A 25,281-nucleotide genomic window follows, 5' to 3' on the forward strand; every position below is an offset into this window, starting at 1 on the left:
GCAAGTGCAACTGACTGAATGTAACTAGGATCTCAATAGTGAAAGAAGGCTGATGTTGGTTTGCTTGTTCTCAGGGAATTTGGGGAGTATGTGTAGTGATAGGGTGCTAGTGACATTCCTGACTACTAAAGGGAGTCAGAGACTAGTTTGTGGCAGCTTGGTTGGATTAAAAATGGATGCCTCCGCGTGATCTTGTCTATTTTAGCTAATAAAGTATAGTTGTTTTAAAAGAATCCAAGATTCTTTATTACAATAAAATAAACATCACATGGTACCAAGAGTGGAAGAAATACCAGGAATGTGCAGAGTGAGAGTGTAAAAGTTCCTTACACAGTAAATTGGACTGTAAATGTTGACCCCAAGTGGAGGTTTTTCAAATAAAGATTCATGCTGTACCTGCAAGCTATTAGACTCGATAGTAGACACTGTTCACCAAAGAAAAATGAACGTTTGAAAGGAATGTGCTTTGCTCACACACTCAGCTTTAGGGAGAGAGCTTTGACACTTTTTTTTAATGGACTTGAAATTAAAAGCAAAAACATGCCATTTTGGATCACTGCAATATTCAATGATCTATGTTCAAATTGTGTTCAGAATTATTGATAGATGAAAGTGAGAGAGAGGTTGCTACGAGAAGCAGAGCTTACCTTAGCTGCAGCCGTGAAGATATGCCACACCAGTGAATTGACTCCGTAGCACACGAAAAAGTTCAGCATGAGTGCAAAAGCCAGTGAAAATGAAGTCATAGCCATAGCCACAGTATGTGTCTACACACACAAACAAAAAACAAGATACAGGAAACAACAAAAAGATGAAGAGATATTCAATTGTAAACGATGTGGCACTCAAGATGCACAAAACAATGCCCCGCTTATGGAAAAGTCTGTAATGAATGCAAAGGGCAGAATTACTATGCAATGTTTTTCCAAAAGGAAACAAAACAGAAGTGAAAGCGTGCACACTGTACACACTTTAGAAGAAACTGCCCTCGGTGATACACTCTTCGTGGGCATGGTAGTCCAGACTGAATCTAAACCAACAGACACTGAATAGCCAATTGTGAACAGAGTTGAGCAGGGCAAGTGTCATTGCATACAAATGGAACAAATATTCCTTTCAAGCTGGACACAGGGGCAAAGGTCAATTTGATCTGTGAGCGCAACATCAGGGCAATGAATATAAAACCTTAAATCCATGCAAATCTTATACAGCTCATAGCCTGCAATGGACAGAGCATCAACACAATGTAATCGCAAGGTGAAATTTAAAGATAAAGAGCACCACCTCAGGTTTGCAGTAGTCCCAGATGGGCATGAATCACTTCTGTGTGCCACGCATGTGAAAACTTAAGCCAAATCAAGAGGATATACACATCAGGGAAACCTATTGTGTTAGCTAATGGAGTATCCAGGGCAATGACGCAGAGTGAAGCACACAATGTGAGCTCCACAGAGACAGATGTGAATCTCCAAGTGAACTTGATCACTGAATCTCTTCCCATATCTGACAAGCAATCCAAGCAGATCACAGCTGAAACAGAAAAAGGACACAGTTCTACAAAAGGTCATCAAGAATCTGAATGAAGGATGGCCCAGAGGTGGTCAGCCATACTACAACATCAGAACTGAGCTGAGTGTTGTCAATAGACTTCTACTCAGACAGAGCAGAATTATCAGTCCTCAATCTCTGCGACAAGTTATGTTGAAAAGGGTGCAGAAGGGGCACTTTAAAATGGAAAAATGAAAGAGGAGGGCCAGAACTGCTGTTTATTGGCCAGAGATAAATGCTGACATTGACAAGATGGCTTCCAGCTGTGAGACCTGTTTGAAATATAACACATAACAGTCAAAGGAACCCATGATAATAATTGACGTACCAGCAGAACCATGGCAGAAAGTTGGGACTGATCTGTTCCACATGGATGGAAAGAATTACCTGCTGATTATTAATTATCTTTCAAACTATATGGAGATTGCGATGCTTCCTAATATATCTGCTACTTGTGAGATCAAATATATGAAATCAATCTTTGCAAGACATGGAATTCCTCAAATTGTCTACAGTGACAATGGACCAAGCTACACATGAAGACAATTCCAGAACTTTGCATAAGAGTATGATTTTTGATATGTGATTTCAAGTCCTCTGCATCCACAGTCAAATGGTAAAGCAGAGAAAGGAATTCACATAGTTAAACAGTTGCTCAAGAAAGCATTAGACAGTGGCTCAGATCCTTATCTAGCACTATGGAGTTACAGAGCTTCCCCACTTGAACATGACATGTCACCCACTGAGCTTCTGATGGGATGCAGACTACGCACCACACTTCCCTAGTCTGCAGACTCAAACAGAAACAGAAATATTGAATGGAAATAAAGGCATCTGCAATGGAGACAGAAAGAAAACTAATGACAAGTAGGCAAGAAGCTTAGGGCCACTGGCACAACATGACACAGTGAGACTCAGAGATTCCAACACTTGGGACAAAAAAGCTACTATTCTGAAGGAAGTAAATCCAAGATCCTACACTGTCAGAACAGAGGATGGTCAAATACTGAGAAGGAATCAAAAGAGCCTGCTGAAAATGCAAGAGACAATGCAGGAACAGACAAATACAGAAGACCTTCACAGCAACAGAGGAAACACCACCAGTGCTAGACAGTAGTGAACCAGCGGAGCTGACAAAAGCTCCTGTGTTAAGAAGATCCACACATGTTATCAAAGCACCTGACAGACTGAATCTCTAAAAGGACAGGAATTGCACACTTAAAATGTTTGTGCTGCTGATGTTTGTGTTGAACTATAAATAGAAAACAATACTGTATTAGCGTGTCATGTTGATAGATTAAACATTTCAAGGAAAAGGGATGTAGTGATAGAGTGCTAGTGACACTCCTTTTTTTTCCCCCTTTTTATATATATATTTGTTTTATTTTATTTTTTATTTTAGACTGAGGGGGAACGATCGGCTTTAATCTACTAGAGACTGCTGACCCGGTTCTCAGGCGAGGAATCGAGTGCTAGTGACACTCCTGACCACTAAAGGGAGTCAGAGACTAGTTTGTGGCAGCTAGATTGGATTCAAAATGGATTCCTCCACATGGTCATGTGTACTTTAGCTAATAAAGTATAGTTGTTTTAAAAGAAACCAAAAAAAAAGAAACATCACAGTATGTAGGTCACAACTTGAGTGATATTTTTCCAAGATTCTAAATGTGACATCATGGTTCTGCCTTACAGCTCCTATGACCAGATTCACTTCTGATCTTCAGTGCTGTCTGTGTAGTTTGCATATTCTCCATTTGGCCATGCAGATTCACCCAGGTTCTATAGTTTCCTACCATATCCCAAAAGCTGCACTGGTTGTTAGATCAGTTGGCCATTGTAAATTATCCATTAGCATCAGTGCAGGGTTTACAAATTGGGGCTGCTCGGGGTCAGTGTTTCCTACGCGTGTAGTGGGCCCCTACAGCCCATTACACACTGGGCTCGACACTGGCCAGTTGAATAGTGACCAGCCAATTTAAGAGCAATCCTGCCCCTTTGATTGGGCGGGTGTGCGATGCGTTATGCACCCGCCGGAAGTCGCTAAAACTGATCTATATTCACTTTGTGGACACGTGCTGATTATCACAGTGACTTAAAGGGAGCTCCTCACTCTCCACACTTGAATCTCCTGCCAATGCGTCACTGATGACGCATGCACGCAATGGCGTTATATTCCACCCGGGCAGCCATTGAGTAGCACCAGCTACACGGTACGTCTACTCGGGTCAGCAATCCACCTCTGAGGTGGTTTGCCAACCCATGCAGTTAAAAAAAAAATTCTACCCATCAATTGGCCTGTTCATGGGTCGATTGGCAGGTTAAACTCATGTTCAAATCCAATTTGTAAACCTTAACTGAGTCGGTGGAGAATCAATGAAGTGTTAATAGGCATGTGTGAGTGAAAGAGTTACAGGAATATAGTTGGAAAGAGTTAGCATGAATTCGATAGGTTAAATTACTCCTTTGCCTTTGGAAATTATTGAAAAATACAGATATTGGAGGGATCCTTTTGATATTGTGAAAGGCTTGATAAAGTTGAAGTGCAAAAACAGTTCTGTATGCAGGGAGAGAAGATGCAGCTCATAAGTAAGCGTCAATAATAAATACAATGAAACATTTAGGATATATTTCTTTATCCAAGGTATTCCCTCTATAGAGAATGAGAGTATAAGTAAAGAGATTTTAAAATTAAAATAAATGATCACATGAGGAAGAAATAAACAAAACTTAGATATGGTTAACTGAAAGAGAGTGGGAGATACCTTGAGTAAAGTATAATCACCCTTTAGTGCCAATTGGACCAAATTGATTGCTTCTGTGTTTTAAGTGCCATGAAAGGCAACATGGAAGAAGAAAGTTGGGTTAAAAGTATGATGAAAGCTTCTAGATTAAAGAGACCTCGATTAAAAACATTCCCTCTCTTCTTTAGTAGCAAATGCAGGTGTTCAGTTTTAGCAGGTTTACTAAATCCAAAGTTGGACACTCATTTCCTGTTTCTCTACTTAATGCCATAAATTAAGCTGAGATTTATATTTCATAACAATAGAATATCGGAGAATATCATATTTTTGGTTACGATGGTAAAGTTCCCAACATCAAAACAAATTATACCACATTGCTGTTGATGCATTTTGCTAAGCTCAAAGTGGCTGCCAAATTTATCTACTATGTCGCTATTGCTCCTCAAAACACTTTTATCACTGCTGAGCAAAAGTGAAGATTGCTGTATTAATGCAAATTCCTTTTCATTATTCTTCAAAATTTCATAGCCTCATGTACATGGAAATACTAAATAAATAAGTAAATGAGCAACTAAGGAACTAAAAGTTCAAAGTTCAGATTTATTGTTAGAGTGTATACGCAGCATCACATCCAACCCTAAAATTCTTTATCCTGAGGGTCAGGCAGAATTGATACTGTAAAAAAAACTGTTCTCAAGAAAAGGCAGGTATCCAAAAGAGAAAAATGTGAACAAAGAAAGAAATGTAAACAAATTGTGCAATACAGAAAAAATAATTAAATATTCAGTGATAAATAATGAGAAGAGTAAGCGACCTTAAATGAGTCTCTGGGTTTGTTTAGGAGTCTGATGACAGAGGGGTTACAACTGTTTCTAAACCTGGTGGTACAAGTCTTGTTAAACCTACAGTATATCTCTTTCCTGATGGCAGTAGCAAGAACAGAGCATGACCTGGGTGACTCGAGATGGCAGAGGTCGACAGCATCGAGTCCACGCTGCTGAAGATCCAGCTGCGCTGGGTGGGTCACGTCTCCAGAATGGAGGACCATCGCCTTCCCAAGATCGTGTTATATGGCGAGCTCTCCACTGGCCACCGTGACAGAGGTGCACCAAAGAAAAGGTACAAGGACTGCCTAAAGAAATCTCTTGGTGCCTGCCACATTGACCACCACCAGTGGGCTGATAACGCCTCAAACCGTGCATCTTGGCGCCTCACAGTTTGGCGGGCAGCAACCTCCTTTGAAGAAGACCGCAGGGCCCACCTCACTGACAAAAGGCAAAGGAGGAAAAACCCAACACCCATCCCCAACCAACCAATTTTCCCCTGCAGCCGCTGCAACCATGTCTGCCTGTCCCGCATCGGACTTGTCAGCCACAAACGTGCAACCGTGTCTGCCTGTCCCGCATCGGACTTGTCAGCCACAAACGAGCCTGCAGCTGACGTGGACTTTTTACCCCCTCCATAAATCTTCGTCCGCGAAGCCAAGCCAAAGAAGAAAAGAAGATGTTCTCAATGGTGGGGAGAGGTTTGCCTGCTATGTCTACTACCTTTGGCAGGGCTTTCCACTCAGACATATTGGTGGCCCCATACCAGGCCATGATGCAGCCGGTCAGCACTTTCTGTAGAAATTTGCCAAGGTTCTCGATGTCATACCAAATGAAAAAGAGACAGTATATATCAACACTGACTGGAAGTGGTTAATTATTTATGTATTTCAACAAGATGTAACTGTAGCCAATGCTGATCAATAATTCTGAGATCAGTTTGTAAACATGCTTTGGAACACTAATGCAAGAGTGATTTTATCTCAGGCATTTAAAGAAAAAGACATTGCATCTCTATTTAAACACTCACAATTTCAAGAAGTTTCAATACATCTCTTTATTTATCTATATTTTCTATATTATCCAAAGGGTGCATATCTTCTCAGGTTGCCTTCCATCCTCCTTCAATTATCTTTTTTTAAATTTATGGTCTCTTTTTAATTCAATTAAGTGTGCTATTGCAGATTTTTTAGTTTTGCAGTTGTGGTTGTTTTTTCATTAGACAAAGTACCTGCTCACCTGCAGGAAGTAAACATTTTGTACAATGTATATGACAATAAACTCATTGTCATTATGCTCTTCTTTTCCGCATAGTTGCTGTTGTAATGAAGAAGATTAAGTTCATCTGAACACAGGATCCTATAAAAGCAGTAAGGCAAGATCATTTGCTTTAGTGATCTTGACTGAGAGACATCTCTTGTGCGGTATAGTTCCAGAACTTAATTTATCTTCAAAACATGCCACGTTGTATTTTATGCCCAACTGAGAAGACAGAGGGAGCCACAGTTTAATGTATCAGTCAAAAAACAGCATCAGTGACAGGGCGATCGTCCCCAGGTATTACATTGAAATGTCAGCCAGGATTATGTGTTCAAGTATCTATAGTGAGAAACCTCATGTGCAAATGAGTGACTCAAAGGGAGCAATGTTACTGTTCAATCAAAAATTTACTTTCAATCAAAACTTTACATCTTATAAATGAGTCACTATGAAGTTTATTTGGTGAATTCCTTGCATCTAAACTGTCCCACATTTATTAATTTTACTGAACAAATTACACACTCAAAATCAGCAATACTGAAGTGAATGGAAAAGAGTGAATGGTCAACAGTTGTCATTAACCAATGTCTTTAAAACATTCCACCTTAATCATGGAAATAATTTCATCAAATATATTACAAATAGAGGCAACAAAATTCAAAGATAATCTTAAATAATGGGAATGTTTGGTCACATTATGAGAGGTCTCAATGTACTGAAGTGCAAAACAGAGAGAAGTGTGAACAAGGCTCTTAATGGAAAATGGACAGTCATGGCAAACAGAATACCATCTACAACACACAAATACAATTGTATGAGCATCAGAAAACTCCACGTGTAAGTCTTGAGTCTAGTGATAAATTTAAGTCATGGAATCATTCAGCAGAGATTTTGATCCACAGAGTATGGGTTTACACACATTCTTCACTAATCCGATTTTAATCCCCCCCCCCCCACATTATATCAATTGTCTTGATCCCACCATTCACAACGAGAAATTTACAATGGGCAATGAACCAACGAGTTGAGGGAGGAAACCCGAATACTGGGGAAATCCACAAGGAGAACATTCAGACTCCACGTAGATAGCAATGCTAGTCAAAATTGAGCCTTGTTCTCTGGATCTGGGAGGTGCAGTTCGACAAACTACAAAACTGTGGTCCCTGAATATGATCTCTGTAAAGTTTTGTTTAGTAATGTGCTTGATGCTCAATTGCTGATTCAGTTCCGGGGAGTTTGAGGATGGGCATGTGGCATAGGTTTTCACCATAAATCAGTAGACTTGCAAAAGAATAACCAACTGAAAATCTGAAACACTTCTATCAGCACCACTTTCCTCCCACGTTGCCACAGAATATGATGGGATGGTAGAATATTGTTTGACATAATCTAAGCTGTGTGGGGACTTGCTGGGACATTTTTTGTTAAATGTCCACTACTGGCATATTGTCTAATGGTTCATCTGATGAAGGCAAGGTGCCTTGTGCCGGTGAGCTGGGCTGAATGGGGGCCGTCGGAGCGCCCCCTGGCGACCGTGGCGCGTGGTGCGGCCGGAGCCTGTCCCTTTGTGTGCAGGCGGGTGCTGCGCTCGCTCTGTGCGGGGCGGCTCAGAAGCGGCTCCACGCTGACCCAAACGACTCACTCTCCTTTCCGTCAGGCGAGGGGAGAGAGAGAGAGGGGGGAAAGTCGGGCATCTCCCTCAACTCGTGGGGGGGAAAAAAAACTGACGATCTTTTTAAAAAATATACAGCTTCTTTTCCTTCAAGTGTTGCCGGACGGCAGAGCGGTTTCTTTTGGAAGCAGAAAACTGCGGGCTGGTCCGCTTTATTTTGGAGAGTTTGCTCACTGCAGACCACAAACGGATGTGAGGCAGGGAAGGTGCCTCTCCTCCCTCTCTTGTTTCAGCTCTTTCTCCCCCACCCCCCCACCCCCCCCACCGCGCTCACGAACAAACCAGAAAAAAGGGGGAGCTGCTTGATGTGTTCACTGCAAATTTCTCTGAAATGGACGTGAGGTTTTATCTCCAGACTGCTCCAGCTAACATCTCCACTGATACTCCTTGCCTGGGACCTTCGTCCTGCTTAGATCCATACTATTGCAATAAGGTGAATGACTTCGGTTCTTTTTGGGGGGGTGGGGGGGGGGGTTGGTAATGTATTGTGTCTGAATGTGCCTGGACTTCCAGTCCGTCTAAATGAAGGCTGAGCCTGCACTTGGCTCTGTTGGCTGGGGACAATAAGGTGCTCGTGCTGAGTTTCGAGGCGCATTGTATTGCATTGAAAAGTGAGGCCGGGATGTTGGGGAGAGGCCATGGTACAGTGTTTCAGCCTCCTCCACACTTTTATTTTAAAATCGCAGTAGTGAGCATTGACCTTCATAAACTAGTTCCGACTCATTTCCTTTCATTGTCATCGAAACTGTGGCAGAACAGGTTGGACTGTTCGAGGACAGTTTTTAAAGTCCATCGCTGGGCATCTTTCTCAGTCAAGGACAGTGATGGTAAACTAAAGGTTTCCGGCCAGCGATCTGTCCCGATCTGACTGACTGAGCCTAAAACAGCAAGTGGGTGTCATTTTAAAGTGGGCTTGAGATTCAGTTGACCGAGTTTTGGGGCATTTCAGGATGAGGGGCAGCGCGCAATGAAAACGATGGTGTGAATTGACTGACGCTGACAACGCACTTGCTTGTTGGATGAGTTGAAGAGAGTTTGGTGCTGTCTGAGAGCGACTGTTTGGAAAGTACTCTTGAGTCTACCCGCATGGTTACCAAGTAGGAGGAGGGCAATTCAAACAAAGCTGCCGATGCCAAATGTGCGGGGTATTTCTTGGGCAAACGGACCCCCCCAAAACATGATGTCTGTTGGTCAGACTGCGAAATGCTCTCCAGGAGCTGATTGCAAGACCACCACGGGCATCTCTAGTTAAGTGTGTGTCTCTCGCCTTGTCTGTATTCCCAGTAACAGAACAAATCAAACCCTTTTTTTCTAAAAAGTAACCCTGCCCCGATGATGTTTAGCGTTGTATCAACGTCAGTGTGTGACTGTAACCGTTTCCTAATTTTAGACCATGGGACAATAATGAATACATTCAAATACAATTGGTGTTATAAAATAGGTTGTTGCATATTTAATATCTGATAGCATCAAAGTTCATATCACACATTATTGCTAATTAAATAATACATTTAAATTACTCAGGTTTTGATAGGATTTTTATTGCTGAATGAAAATGAACAGTCATATCTGCAACAGTATTTTCTTGCCTTTTTTCTACTTGCTTTAAAGGATATCTGGGAAATGATGCATATCCACGAGTTTAAGTAAATTAAACTTTAATTTTTGTAAGATGCTCAGCATTTAACATTGGATTTGATGTTTAAAAAGGCAGAAAATGAAGGAATGTGAAACATTCCAGTGCTTTTAAAAGTGAAAGTAACGATAAGAATTTGAAACCGCTTTCTAGCCTCTGGGTTTAACATTACATTTAGAAAATGCCTGAGGGTTTATGTATTATCTGAACCCCAAGAATGGATTACTGCATTGTAATTCATTTGCAAGTATCCTTTCTTTTCATGCAATTATCTTCAATATTATCTGAGGGTTTGCTTGAATGATTGAAATATATAATTCATAAATTAATGAATCGTTTCACACAGAAAATTTACTGAAAACAAGGTAGGTGTTGAGTGCTGAGTTTTCTGTGTTCTGATGTTTATCAAAATGATCAACAGAACTCTTACCTGTTACACAGAACCTATTATTTTTCACTCAGTCCAATTCCTAAAATTCTATTACTTTGAGCAAACAATTGTTAACTTGCCAGGGTATTATCTTCCCTCGAAATCCTAATCAGTTTTGATCACTTTTTCCCGATAGGACTGGTGATTTATTCAATTTATTTTCATGAAATTATCTTGTTTCTTTGTGAGCATTTGAGTGTTCTGAGTAAGAATTGACCTTTCTGAGTAAATGGCGCAAGCTGCAGATTTCTCCGGTCAACCATATATCATTAGTAGCTATTGTGCTTTGCCCAGGGTCGCTCTTTATCATGTAAGAAGCCATTTATTTTCAGTCTTTTAAATAGCATGTAACTTGTTGCAAAATATGGCAAATAACTACAGAAGATGTTGCAGGAATAATATAGTATCAGCATGTATTGACTTTTCAAAAAAACATTAACATTTAAACAAATGGGCTATTTAGAAAACTTGTAGATCACGCAATGTAAAAATCAGATTTAGTGGTTAATAAAAGAACCCAATCTACACTCCCTTGATGGCTATAAAAAGCTGTTATGCTCATGGCATCAATTGGGATACAGCTGCTATGCGTTAATGATACATCATTGCCTGACTGATACACACAGAAGAGGTCAGACTCAAAGTGACCCTCAGAACACTTAACAAACTAATCTAGCTCTAAATAACGTATTACCACCCCAGAAACCTAAGTATTTCTGGCATCACTTTAGATAGTTCTTAGTAAACAGAAGGCAAGAGCAACTTTTTTTTTAAAAAAGTAAACCACGAAAGGAGGAAATCCTACAAACATGTTTACATTTTATGAACTGTGGACTGTCAAATCATTAAAATGAACAAAAATGGTAAAACTTTGCTGTGGAATTAGTACAAGTACTGTACAATTTAATCCTGAATGTTGCAGCTTATTTTAACATGCATTTTATTTGTATTGACTAAGAATATTTCTTCATCTGTTTATTGTACCTTTAAATGTCCAGTTAGTTTTTATTTATTGTAAATCCATTCTTAATTGCATTACTCATGAAAATGTTGTTCTCAGTCATGTCATATGTTAAGGATGTGTAGAAATCAAACTTTGACAACACATCCACCCTTTTTTCAATGATGATCTGAGCATTTTAAATAAAGAGTAACCAAATTAGTTTCTGAAGTCCTTATCTGTACTGAACCAAATTACATTAAAACTTTTTTTAAAATCACATGTAACTTTTGGCAAAGACTATGTTCAAACTGAACATTATATAACAGCTCTGTTTAAATCTGATAAGGCAGTGAGATATATTTAGTCCAAGTTTCCTTGCATATGCACTGGTAGAAATCAATCTGAGTGGAAATTTAAGTTCATTTCTTTATTTCTCATGTATATTCTGCTTTGTAGTTGAACTTCGTAAACCCATTAATTTTGAATTTGAGGGATTCAATATTTTTATACCTTCTACAGTTATCTCGCATTATTTTAACAGAAGTAATAAATTATTAGGTCACACTTTGTATGATAATTGTTTTAGTGTGAGGATAGCTTTGACAGCTATTGAAGTTTTTAGGTGATGAGTATTTTGGCAGCTATCTGCTCCTGAATGAGAAATTATAAGTTATATTGTTAGCTTCAGACATGGTATTACCTTTTTTTTAAACTCAGCAAAATATATACACCATTCGTCAGTGGTGAAACGAGCCTTTTATTCTCTGTGGAGCTTAGCTCTCAGGCTGATGTGAACTAGAATGGCACTGGTTATGTGGTCAGCAAATGAATAGGTCTACTTTGAATCTGGAATGCAGCCAATTTTGCGCAGACAAAAGAACCAACAAAAGAAAGAATTGCTAATGCAAAATGCAAACAAGGAACAATCTGAAAAAAAAACCTTAAGAACAGAAACATTTTGACCATATGGCAGCACTGAATTTCAAAATATTCAGTATTTAATATAAAATTCCTAATATTAAGAAAAATCTACATTTTTGGAATCCATGAGTATTGTTGGGTTAAATTTAATATGATATTTATAAAGGTTGTTCCTTCCATCTAGTTTAGTCCATCAAAATTTAATTCTCAGTATGTGTTTCCAAACAAAACAATGCACCCTGCAGGCTTCTTGCCAAAAAAGCAGAGTTGTCCACTGTTGGAGTTCATGTTTTCCAGTTTGTGTTGCAGTAGAAATGGTAGTTTGATCAGCTATGCCATGCTCCATATGTGACACTCATTAGTGTGTACTTGTCGATACTGTTAAAGATGCATCTGTGCTCACCTCGTTTAGAAAACCTAAAACAAAGGGAGACAGGTTTTTTAGATCATGTCACTGTATTTAATTAAGAATGATGGCTGTACTTGTGTACTTTCTGCTCCAACTGTTTACAAAATAAGGTGATCAACAAGTACCTTTGAATAGCTACCTCCAAATGGATTTATATTTAAAGAAAAAGAAATCCAACATTTTTAACATTTTTTCATATGCTTGGGACTTTGCAGCCTGTAACTTTCTTTTCAATGTGATTATTGTTGTTAAAGATGAAAAACATGGAAACCAACATGTGAAATTCACATATTGCCCATGATATAGCTGATCAAATTGCTGTTTCTAATAAAATAGACTGGAAATACATAAATTCCAACAATGGTGGACTCTTGGGTAGAAACTTATAGGGTGCATTGTTTGAAAACCCACACTGAGAATTAAGCCACAATTTCCATAAGCAATGTATATTTTTTCACTATTGGCAGTCATATACTGCCTTCCTGATTTATAGAGAAAAGTGGAATGTTCTTGTACTTTGACGCACTATGCGGCACATTACCGTGGTTGTTTCCACTGATGGTTAATAACTGAAATATCCACTTTGCATATACGAAGATTTTCTTGGTTCATCTCGATACTAAGGTGGAAGCAGTTATTGTAATGTGGGAAGCGCAAGCTATTTTTAATTTCACCGAAAATATATATAGCTGCTTCTGTTGGTAAATTGAACAGTGTTTCTACTCGAATTGAGGACCAAGTAATTACACGTTCAAGAACACCATACAAGTTTTATGAGATTTATGATATACTCAAGGTTTATGGAAGAAATGTCATGGATTGATGTGGAAAAAACCTTGGAAGAAATAGAGATGAAAATATCATCATAGAAAGTGCTTCACGTAATAATGAATGCTTTTCTTTATTGTGGCCCATTAATGGGATCTGAAAGATTCGTTCAGTCATTGAGTCAGACAGATTGCAATACTTTGCTTTCTATTCCTTTAGTGTTTACTTTGATGCGAGGCCAGTGTCAGGCACCACAAGAAGTAATACAAAGTTCTATTATTAAAGTTTAAAGTTATTTTTGCTGTAATAACATTCAAGAGATCATACAGCTAAGCCTTATAAATTGCTATTACAGCTAAATAATTGAATCTTTCATCTTGTTGGATCTTAATACTGGTGACATGTTTATGTTTATTGTTGCTTTTTTTAAAATTGTTTGACTCCAAAAGGGAAAATGTATTTCCTATTTTTTTACTAGTACACTAATCCCGAAAGAGAAAATTAATAATAAGTAGTACTGCTGTTATTTGATTGCTCCCTAGAATGCTTTTAGCTGCACTTCACACAAAAAAAAGTAATGAAATGCCTTTGAATTATAAATACATTGGAATAGAATGGCAGATACTTTCTTACCCACTTCTCAAGGCTTGCCTTTGAAGACAACCAAGAATTATCTCAGGGTGCTTCCAAATTAAGTCAAGTCTTTGGGCATTGTGAATCTATATGTTTCATGTCAATTTGTGATGTCTTATAACGATGTCAGTAGATAAATAGATCTTAAAAATGGGCAATATTTTGTGAACATTATGAATCTCTACTATTTAGTGGAGAAAGAGGACAGGGAGTGACTTAACCACTCACACAAACCACCCCAGTTCATCTTTCTTTCTGAAAGTTATAAAAGACACTGAGCTTACTTCAAACAATATAAGTACATTGTGTGAACATTGCCCATTTGAGATTAATTCTTCCATTTTAGTTCCATCATCTTAGTAAAATTACACAGAAATATTGTATTAAATGTGAAAAATGTTCTCTAGTATTTGACTCTTTATTCAGAACTAAGAGTTAGATAAGTTGCAATCAAGATGAAAAATAACTAAACTGAGAATACTGAGTACATTATGGAAATGGATTCTGTAATATTTATTAAAGCATTGCAAATATTCATAAACATCTAATGAGTTTTATACCTTAAATACTTCATTGTTTTGAAGCTTCAATGTCTCAAAGTGTAATATTGAATATAGTGCACATTTAACATTTTATTAAGAATAAGAAACATTAGATGGAACTTCTGGGTATTATTGTAAGTTTTCAATATTTTCTTAATTTCTAGCATGTCAACAGTTTAAAAAGAAAGGTGTTGGTACTAGATCTTATAAAGATAGAATTTTCCCCTGCTAGTAACAATGTCTGCTTAAGTTCTTGAGTGGTTAGTGTATGTGGTTCATTGACTCCTGTCAGTAAAGCTTTTATATTGACTGACACCATCACAAGAATCTGAAAGGGCATTTTAATTGGATATCATATGTTTACATCCAACACTCCCTGCACTTCATTACTGGTGCGGTCTATACGTACACATCTATACATAACAACTGTGAATAATTTAAGAATCAACTCTTGCCCTGTATATGTATTCCATTTATTTAAAGTTGCTCCTTAGCCAGACAGGACAGGGAGCATATTGTCTTGATGATGTTGTTATCATTTGCTTTGCATTCAAACTTGTTGATAACATCTGATTTATTTAAGAATATATTATGACGGTTGATATAGACAAATGTATGTTCTGGTGCAGAATCTTTTAAATTTATGGCTAGGTACTTTACAAAGAGTTTAAACTTTTTAAAGATATTTAAGATTTCTGGTGAAGATTATTTTTTAATACCAAAGCATATTGTTTAGTTTCATTGTACTGACTGGAGTAAAATATGACTGAAAGCATTGGAAATGTAGTTTAGCAATGTTATAACTGCATTATAACTCATCTTAAGATTTGCCTACTGGAAATATTCTTGGAACTCAGGGCTTTAAAAGATAGGATCGTAACTCATGCAATATAGGCTATTATTAAATAATAGAATCCATTGGAAAATTTCCACAACGTACATCCTGATTCTGAATGGGGCATTAATACTAAGCCCACCCCTAATCGCAGGTCTGTTCTTCATTGGATTGCAACCTTGTGTCTAGCGGTACTGTTACCTCCCAATTCTAACCCTCTTTCTGAAATAATATTGGAGCTAAGTGCAGATCTAGATTATTCTTTCACTTGTAACCCAATGGATGCAAGTGACCCCAATAAAACCAAAGAGAAGTCTGATGAAGGAAATTCTTCTGAGGAGTGCAGGTTGTTGCAGAAGCAAAGGGAGGCTAAGACCAGCCAAAGTCACTTCAGTGAGACAGATTTGTTTCACCTTCAGTTGATGTTCCCTGAAAAATTCATATACCTTGTTCATCTCACTGTGTGCATCTAGATTCTGCATTAAAATAGAGACTTAACATGGTGTGAAAAAATACATGAACATTCTAAGTTTTGTCTGTAACTTATGATACGATATCATACTTTGGCTTCAGATGATGCAATTTTGAAATATTGAGAGTAATATTAACTCCTGATTGGCATGTTTCCTTGGAAGTAATTAGTCCTCCCAGAAAACAGCAATATGACTGAATCTATCTGCCATGATAATATTTCATCCACTAATGTTTTGATCCAAATGGCCACCACGTACGGAGGTAAAATGGTTGCCCTACTCCTAAAAATAGATAGGCCTGGGCCTTCAATTATTTAGGAGGGGTGCAAAAAAATCAGCTAATCCTGCCTACTAAAGGAATAAAAGTTGTTTCCAAATTCAATCTAATGTGAAAGTGGTATTGTAAATATATAAGAAATTACTTTGTCTTCCATGGATGTGATCAGAACAGGACCTGCCTATTGCTCTGTTTAACCTGCCAGCTCTCTAGCTTTTGCCAGGTTGGTTGGAAGACAGGTAAAATAGAGTGAGGCTTTTCCTGCTAATTTTAACTCTCGTGCATTAAGACCATAAAAATAAACCAGATATTCTTTGGTGCCTTTTGATATTTATGATTGTTTTTTTTTAAATTACTGTAATATAAACATCTTAGCTGAAATTGAAAATTGCAGGAAAAGATTTTAGTTTTAATTTAGAGATGTATGATGATAATGGGCCCTTCCAGCCCACGCAACCCAAATACATCCATGTGACCAATTAATCGACTGACTGTATATGTTTTTGGAATGTGGAAGGAAACCGGGGCACTTCAAGTGCAAATGCAGGGAGAATGTACAAACTCTTTAAAGACTGCACTAGATTTGAATCTGAATCATTGGTGCTGTAATAGTTCATGCTAACCTAAGATTTTAAAGCAAATTTTTAAATTATTATTTATTTTTGTTTTGTTGATTCTGAAATGAATGTTCAGATTATTTTTAGATCTGTAATTCTACTCCTTGAAGTCTCTTTATTACTGAAATCAATAATCATAAATTTATTTCTCTCACTCTCAGTTGTGACTCACTAAGTTATACTGTACATAGTTTTTGTTCAGTGTTATTAAAAACCCAGAACTTTGCAAAGAAGTTATTTCCAAATTGCCTATTATGTTAATGGACTCTTCAAATGACTGTTTGTTATTGCAGATGAGTAAATGGAAGGTAAAATTTGAAGCTGTTATTATTCCAATCCCAATAATAAATTAGCCAGTTGCAAGTCCCACTTCAAGTAACTGTGTATTAATTCTCATTATAAATAGCATTAAAAATGTTAAATATTAGCAAATGATTGAATTTCTAATGGCATGGTTATTGCTGAGACAACACCTTTGACACTGGAAAAACAAATTTTAATGAATACAGAGTGGCGTTTCATATATTCCAAAATACTTCCAAACACTTTTGAAATAATTACAGTCTTTTCTTAGTGGAATACACAAAAGTCCTGGAGAAACTCAGCAGATCACACAGCATCTCAACACTATAGGAAGTAAAGGGTAACCAATGTTTCGGGCCTGAGCCCTTTGTCAAGGTATGAGCAAAGGTCAGGCAGGTGCCTGAATCAAAAGGTGGGGTGTGGAGAGAAAAGGATGGAGGAAGGGGCAGAGGTAGGAGCACAGCTAACTGGTAAGAAGTCATAGGTGCAGATGACATAAAGATAAGAGGTGAGGTGGACACCGAGGACGGCTTTCAAAGCTTGCTGACAGATTGCAAACATCTGGAAAAATGGGATGAAAAATGGCAGATGGAATTTAATGCAAACAAATGTGAGGTGTTGCAGTTTGTAAGGTCAAACCAAGAAAGGACATATATGATAAATGATAGGGCACTGAATGTGGTAGAACAGAGGGATCTGGGAGTACAGATACATAATTCCCCGAAAGTAGCATTACAGGTGGATAGGGTTGTAAAGAGAGCTTTTGGCATGTTGTCTTTCATAAATTGAAGTATTGCGTATAGGAGTTGGAATGTTATGGTAAAGTTGTATAAGACATTGGTGAGGCCAAATTTGAAGTATTGTGTGCAGTTTTGGTCTCCTAACTGCAGGGAAGTTATCAATAAGATTCAAAGATCAAAATGTGCAGAGAAGATTTACCAGGATGTTGCTGGAATTTGAGGAACTGAGTTCCAGGGAAAGGTTAAACTGGTTAGGACTTTATTGTGATGAGGATGGATAGAGTAAATGCAGGCTTTTTACACTGAAGTTAGGTGAGATACAAACCAGAGAACATGGGTTAAGGGGGAGAAGTTCAGGGGAAATTTCTTCATAGAGATATTGGAGGGTGTATGGAAGGAGCTGTCAACAGAAGTGGTGAATGCAGGCTCAATTTTAACATTTAAGAGAAATTTGGACAGGTACATGGATGGGAGGGATATGGAATAGGTGCAGGTCAGTGGGACTAGGCAAACTAATTGTTTGGCACATACTAGAAGGGCCAGAGGGTTTGTTTTCTGTGCTATAATTATTATTTTATGGTTCTACATTGGTGGGAGGGTAAAAGAGAAAAAAAGCTGAGAGATGATAGCTGAATGGAGAGGGAAGGGGGTAGGTAGCAGTTAGTGCAATGCTATTACAGTACCAGTAACACAGGTTCGAATCCAGCACTGTATGTAAGGAGCTTGTATATTCTCACCATGACCGTGTGGGTTTCCTCTGGATGTTCCAGTTTCCTCCCAGGTTTGATGGGTCAGTTGGTCACATGGTGTATTTGAGTAGCATGAGCTGGAAGGGCATATTACTGTGATGGATCTTTAAATTTAAAATAAATTTAAAATTAATGCCAGCTACCAAAATTAGATGGTCTGATGTGATCAGAAAGTATGTCATTATTAATTTTTGTCAGTGGGGCCCTTTTTGGGCTACTATTCTAGGAGATAAAGTTGAGCATAAAGTAATCATTGAGGAAATTGAATTGATACTTCAAAGGAAATGGGTGTGATCATTATTTTTTGATTAAAGTTTGTAAATCTTATCAGTGATCGGTTATTTACTCTTCATATTATTTTTACTCTAAGGTGAAGGGAACAGGAAAATGGACAGATGGCAGTGGAAAAGGGAAGCCAGGATTATATTTGCCCACTTGGGTAAGCTTTGAGTATTGGCAGAGGAATGTTAGGCCTGTTTGAGTTTGTAGCATATCAAGTGGATGGCTAAACCATATGCAATCCAGTCTGTACCCAAAACCTTTGGAGGAAAACATGTGACTATCCTGACACATGGTGGGGTGGGGGGGCAGGGGGGGAGACGACAAAAACATTGAAGTTATTGCTTGGAATAAGGTTAAAGAACCATGGTGGAAAAAAATTACAGAAACTGTTGACATAATGTAAGTATTGTAGAATTGGAATTTTATTGAAAGTTATGTGCAAAAAGTGGATCTTAAAATAAATTGGGATTGTGTTGTGGGATACAACAAGGTGGGTCAGAGATATCAGTGATCAAAATAATGGAAATAGATGATGAGAGGTGGGAAATCAATGAAAAAAAAACTTGAAAGTGTCTAGCACAGATGACTTGGTGGAGATTTAAGGACTTCTGGAGAGTGGGTAATTAACATGGTGATGAATATGGATCCTTCAAAGGAATTTCCAGTTGGATATTTGTGGGTAGATCTATAAATTTGGGAATGTAGCTTTGGGAAAGTAGTAAACAATGGACGAAAAATTAGATTAAAATGTACTGAAAAGTCAGAAAAATCTCCAGGAACAGTTTATGTAGAGTTTATGTCAAGACTGAGTAAGAATCTGGTTTTAGTTTTTCCTCACATGGCTGTAAGGCAAGAAACATAAAACACCTCATTAGCAGGTTCCATATAACGTGAAAGAGCAGATCTTGGTGCCTCCTTTGAGATTTTTCCTTTCATAGCAAAATCAAACAATTCCTTAACACTGCCATCAGTGACCCCCCCATTTTTGCAAGGCCAAAGTAGAACAGGTCCAATTATGCAACAGTGTGTGGCTATTCACAATTCATGATGCATCACATTCTCTTCACAAGTTGATTGGTAGTTTTTACACACTCTTGCAAACTCGGCATAATTTTCCAGCAATTTTTGGGATGTTATTTTCTCAGAGACAAGTCAGTAGTTTGCTTCAACAGTGTCATCAAGTTTGCAGATGACACAACAGTAGATGGTCTCATCAAAAACAACAACAAGTCGCACTACAGAGAAGTGGAAAAATGGTGCATGAGTAACAATCTAAGTGTCAATGTGGACAAGATGAAGGAAATGATCGTGGACCAGAAACAACCATCCTCTGATACACATCAACAACTCTGTAGTAGAGGAAGTGGAGAGCATCAGTTTTCTTTACGTTCACTTAAGTAGTGATCTATCGTGGACACACAACATCTCCTCACTTGTCAGGAAGACGCAACAGCACTTCCTGAGAAGACTGAAGAGGGCAAGGCTACCAGCTACCGTTATATCAGTCTACTATAGGAGCTCTACCATGTTCGGCTGCATCACAGCGTGGTATGGTTGCTGCAGAGAAATGGATTGGAGATCAATCCACAGCACCATAAGAGTGGCAGAGAGGATCGCTGGAGTCTCCCTCCCCTCCTATCGTCATGATCTATCTGGATCATTGTCTGAAGAGGGCACACAAAATCATTGAGGACCTCTTCCCTGCACACAGTATCTTTCAGCTGCTCTTGTAGGGAAGGAGATATGGGGGTATCTGAGCCAGCACCACCAGGTTGAGGAACCGCTTCTTCCCACGGTCAGTGAAAATGCTGAATGACCAAAGGAATTGCTCACACTAACCATCTAAGACTTTTGTATTCATTGAATGCCATTTATTTATTTATATAGATGAAGATGAATACTTGCCTTGCATATGTATTGTTTGTCTGTATGTGTATCATGTCTGGTTGTATGTCTGCATGTTTTGCACCGAGGACCAGAGTCAGGTTGTACTTACTTGTACAATCAAATGACAATAAACTTGACTTCATTTGAGTTAAGTTTAGTTTTATCTTTAGTTTATTTGAACCAGTTATCTAGTTGAAGAATCTGTTGATTTGATTGCTTTGGGTCAAGCATATGGAATAAAATGGTTTACAGTCATGTTTGTTAAAATGAGATCATGTTCTATATTTATCTGGCAGATGGATCTTCTTTTTTCTTGTGAATCAATATCCATTGTGCTAAAGCTAAATTAGATCTGGCCTGCTTATTATCTATTGAAATCAAAATGTCTGAGAAACTGTGTGTGGCAAGACTGCACAAACAATGTGCAGCCAGGTCTACTCTTTGTAATTTTGATTGGTTTGGAGGAGATGATTTTCTTTGAAGCAGAAACACACATGTAGATTTGCACATTTATCTTTGTACAGGAGAATAGAGCTGTAAAATAATCAAAAGGAAAATCATGCAAACCTTCTAACCTCTACATCTAAACTGCCAATAAATGCAGCATGTTCTAATTTGCACAATATTTCTGAAAAGAGATACAAGGAAGTGCATGGATCTGGAGGAAACAAAATATTAAAAGAATTGGAAAAAGGAGAGAGTTCCCAATGGGGAGGAGGCTCATGGACATCTCACTAAGAATGGAGATTTTGGGAAAGAAATGGCAACACCATTTTTGTCTCTTACTCCAGCACCTGAAGTGAAGGAACTACTTACAGCATGCATCAGTTGTCCAGATTGTCCACCTGTTTCAATTCATAGGATTTCTTGCTTCATATCTTGAAATCAATGAGAAAACAATTTTCATGTGATTCCCCAGTATTCAACAATACTTGTTTCCACAAGTATTGCAGTACAATTTTTTTAATGCTTTTCCCTTTTTGTTATCTTTCACATTTTTTTTCATTTGCACTAACCTTACAAAAACCATTTTGTTTGAATAAGGGTTGTTTAATGAAATAAAATCTATTAATTGTTTGCTTTTCCTAATCAATGTGTTTGTGCCATGTTCCATTTTGAAGTGAAAAACTTGTTAACATAAATACTTAAAGTAAATATTACTGTAATATGGAAATATCTTTAAAATATGACATTATATTTCTTGAAAGGCTGTAATTTAGTATCTCCAAAATTAATAATCCTGATTAAACAAGGAGCATACTTTTATTTAGAAACTTACGATTTTCCATCTGAATTTGTGCTGGTTAATTAAATACCTATATTATGGTAAGTTTTATAATTTAAAGTAATTACTTATTAAAAAATTGCAGGATTGCCGCATCAGAAGATTGCAATCTAAAACTGTACAATTTTCTTAATTCAAATGTGAAGCTAATTTTTTTCAACAATTCAATGTTCAGTCTTTATTAAACATTATTTTTCTCACCTTATTTGATTTTTGAACCTTTGCTATATTAGTTAATTCCTTTTTGGATAAGATACTTTCCTGCTTGATGCTGAAATATCTCTTTTTTTTAATCTGTTGAGACTTGTCCTTCTTAATGTTATTTACTGTGATTTACCCTGTTATAAATCATGTGAAATAGTTTTAAATCTTGAGGTGGTTGTGTAACAGTAGTTTGACTGCATCTATAGATTGTATAAATAGCTGTGGTTATTTAATAGATCTTTCCATTTGGGTGTAGGATACTTTATGAAGATATATAATATTTACTCTATTTAAAGGACATTGGAACTTCTTAAATTTCACCCTACCATCAACAGATTATGCTAAATCCTGATTTAGTTTATTACATGAATATTTTCAGTGGTTCACTAATCCAAGAAATAAATGTGTCCGTTACTATGGTTACATTTAATAGTCACAGCCAAAAGATTGTACCTTCAGGCCACATAAAAGACTTAATGTTAGGACTGAATGAGAACACATTATTTATTACTTAACCATCAAGCTGTGAAAATTTAGTGATCTCAATTTTAAATTTGATCTTTTGACCTTTGCTAGTTTACTTGGCTGCAGTAGCTGCCTATTGAAACTTATACTGTTGCTAGTATTTGAAATGAAAAACACCTCCGATTACTATTTGAATTTGCATTTGAGAGTTCAAGCAGAGAATGGCACTAATTCTAAATAAAATCTGAACTTTTTACATTTAAACTTAATTAAGCTAAGTTTTGTGTGTCAAAGTTTTGCTAAATGTACTGCATTGTCTTCATTTTACTCCTTTTTTAACTCGTATTCTTCCCTCCATTCATTCTTCCTGAGTTCAATGGGTCCTTGTTGCAGGCCACTTTTTTGTGCTTCTGCATAACCTTATTTCAATCCATTGATTGTTGGGAATCAGCGGGGTATTCAACCAAAAGAGGCAACAAAATTCAGCTCCGATCTGATGCACAATGGCAGCAGGGGCCACTGGATAGCAATCAGCAGTTTGAACTCTCCTCAATCCAGTGCTGGAGATCCCCAAGTATTGTGGTTTTCTCATTTCCTTGATTATACCAACTGTGCCCTGCACAAATTTGAAATTAAACACAGGGCAGGCCTAATTAAATCAGTATTTAAAAAGCAAAATAATCAATTATTTTGTTTTTGTTAATTTTTGTTGTCTAAGAGGAAGTTTTTGAAATCCCTTGAGCATATTTGTAGACAAAAAGATGCAAGACGTCATAGAAAAATCAGTGATCTTGAATTAAATGCTTACGTGGCTACAAAATAAAAATAAGGATTTAGAGGAGAGTTTACAAATTTCTGGAATGTGGCTTGATTGATTTTAATAGTAGCTTCTGGTGGGCCAACAAAAACATATGTTGACAGTTTAGATATAGGTTTGACAGGATTGGCTTATCTGAATGTACTTTGAACAACGGATGTGGTTGCGAGACCCTGTGAAACTCTGCCTCGTGAATATTTTAAGATCTGCTATAACTGCAGTAGCTCAAACTGTATGACATTCTATCAGCTTGAGATTAATTAAAATGAAGTTTAGGGTCAATTTATTTCATTAATAGGCAAGCCATAAAAATTATAATTCTTTCTAAAGTACATATTAACAAGAATCTAAATGAATTTGGTCAATACAATGCTTTTGATAGCTATGTTGCTTTTCAGTCCTTTCTCCAAATTTCTTGCAATGCTCAGCTTGTCTCTTTCAGCTTCAGTTTGTATTTTCATGGAATTATTCCATTCTGTCTCACTGTTTCCTCTTCATTATTCTTTCTCACTTAGCTTTTACTTGTCCGCCTAAAATGTTTTTCACTCTTTTGTGAGGGCTGCATAGAGTGCCTTATACTTGTCGCTACATCTTTGGTCAATTTCATACAATATCAGTAATTGGTCAAGTGTCTCCTTATGTTTCTCATCAGTCTTTCCGAAGTTAATTGATAGATCCATATGCCACTTCTTGTTGTCATTGATTCTTTCCTGCTTACTCTTTTTCATTCTACCTTTTCATTTCTTTACACTTGACATAAACTAAGTGTTTCACGTGCCTTCTAGTCTTGCTAAGTTATCCAGCAAAGTTCGGTTCATTTGACCACTATACCATCTGTTACCCTATTGTTTCACCATTTACCTGCTCCAGGCATTGCTTCATTACATACCTACCAGGCAGGGTCTTTTCATATGCTCATTCTGGGATGTCACACTATAGAAACAGTTTGTGCTAAATTCCGTTTTTTTCGCTGTGCTCAATAAATTCATCAGCATTTATTCCAAGCTTTCTTTTTAGCTCTTCTTGTTCTCAACTACTACTTTTAAGCCTCCCTCTATACTGCTGGATTGAAGCACCTATCTCACATTTCTTCCAAACAGCTTTGTAATAATATGCAACTTCACAAAATTCAGCCAGAATTTCCTTTTGAAAGCAATGCCACTTGAACCATAATTAACAACATCAATCCTTTACTGGTATCTGGGGTGGGGGGACTCAATCTAGATTAAAATAAAGTAAGAATGTTTTCAATGCAGAATAATGACAGGATTTAAAGAATTATTGCAACCCAGAAGCAGGCCATTTGTCTCATCGACCCCATCCCTGTTTTTTGTATGAACTATTCAGCAAGACACATGCTTAGCTATGTCCCTGTAGTTTAGCAAATATTTTCTCTTTGAATAGTTATTTAGTTCCATTTTGAATCTGTTTCTAAGACTCATTCAGACAATTAATTTATCATATCTCCAATCTATAATCCAAAAAACATGATCAACCGTATGTTTGGAATTTAAAAAAAATTTCATGCAACTATTATGCAATTCCTTCTTGAATAATGCATATTTTATTAAAAAAGGGAAAATGGTATATCTATAACATTTAATAGGATATCGTTTGTCCTATAACATTCATTATAATTCCTATAAAAAGCTTGATCTCTAGAATGTAGATGCATTATAACAATGTGCAGAACGAGGTCGAAATAGTCCATTGATCGTTAGAGATCTTGTGCTGTTCTGATAAAAATAGTAGGCTTTCATCTGTCACAATTGACTTTAAAACTAGAAAAACTATGTTACAAGACACATAGAGCAGTTTATTTTTCAGATTGATTTAATTCCTTTTAAATACAATTCCAATATGGATGTTTCTCCACCGCGGAATTGGGGGATGGATGATGGGGGAGGGTGATAGAAAGTGAAGGCATTATCTTTTCTTTTATATTTATAAATAAATATTCTACCCTTTTTTTAAAAAAATATTGGCTCTAGCAATATGCAGTGAAACTCAAACAATCTGC

The 25,281-nt window shown here is 37.3% G+C and overlaps 1 protein-coding gene across 7 annotated transcripts in view; it reads left to right on the top strand.

Annotated features, from left to right (window-relative positions):
• The window catches only part of tox (thymocyte selection-associated high mobility group box), a 271,769-nt gene that overhangs the window by 49,761 nt on the left and 196,727 nt on the right, over positions 1-25,281 (top strand). For 2 of the 7 annotated variants that reach the window (XM_069921425.1, XM_069921422.1), the window contains exons 1-2: positions 8,010-8,478; positions 18,692-18,760. The exons of 1 other annotated variant lie outside the window; for it this stretch is intronic. In XM_069921425.1, coding sequence (XP_069777526.1) covers positions 8,377-8,478; positions 18,692-18,760 — 171 coding nt within the window. In that variant the 5' untranslated portion in view covers positions 8,010-8,376. Of the gene's footprint in view, positions 1-8,007; positions 8,479-18,691; positions 18,761-25,281 lie in introns of those variants that run through there. 4 more of the 7 variants (XM_069921430.1, XM_069921423.1, XM_069921426.1 and 1 more) reach the window with 4 other exon arrangements.

The sequence above is a fragment of the Narcine bancroftii genome, chromosome 2 (genome assembly GCF_036971445.1).
Source record: "Narcine bancroftii isolate sNarBan1 chromosome 2, sNarBan1.hap1, whole genome shotgun sequence".
Lineage (NCBI taxonomy): Eukaryota > Metazoa > Chordata > Chondrichthyes > Torpediniformes > Narcinidae > Narcine > Narcine bancroftii.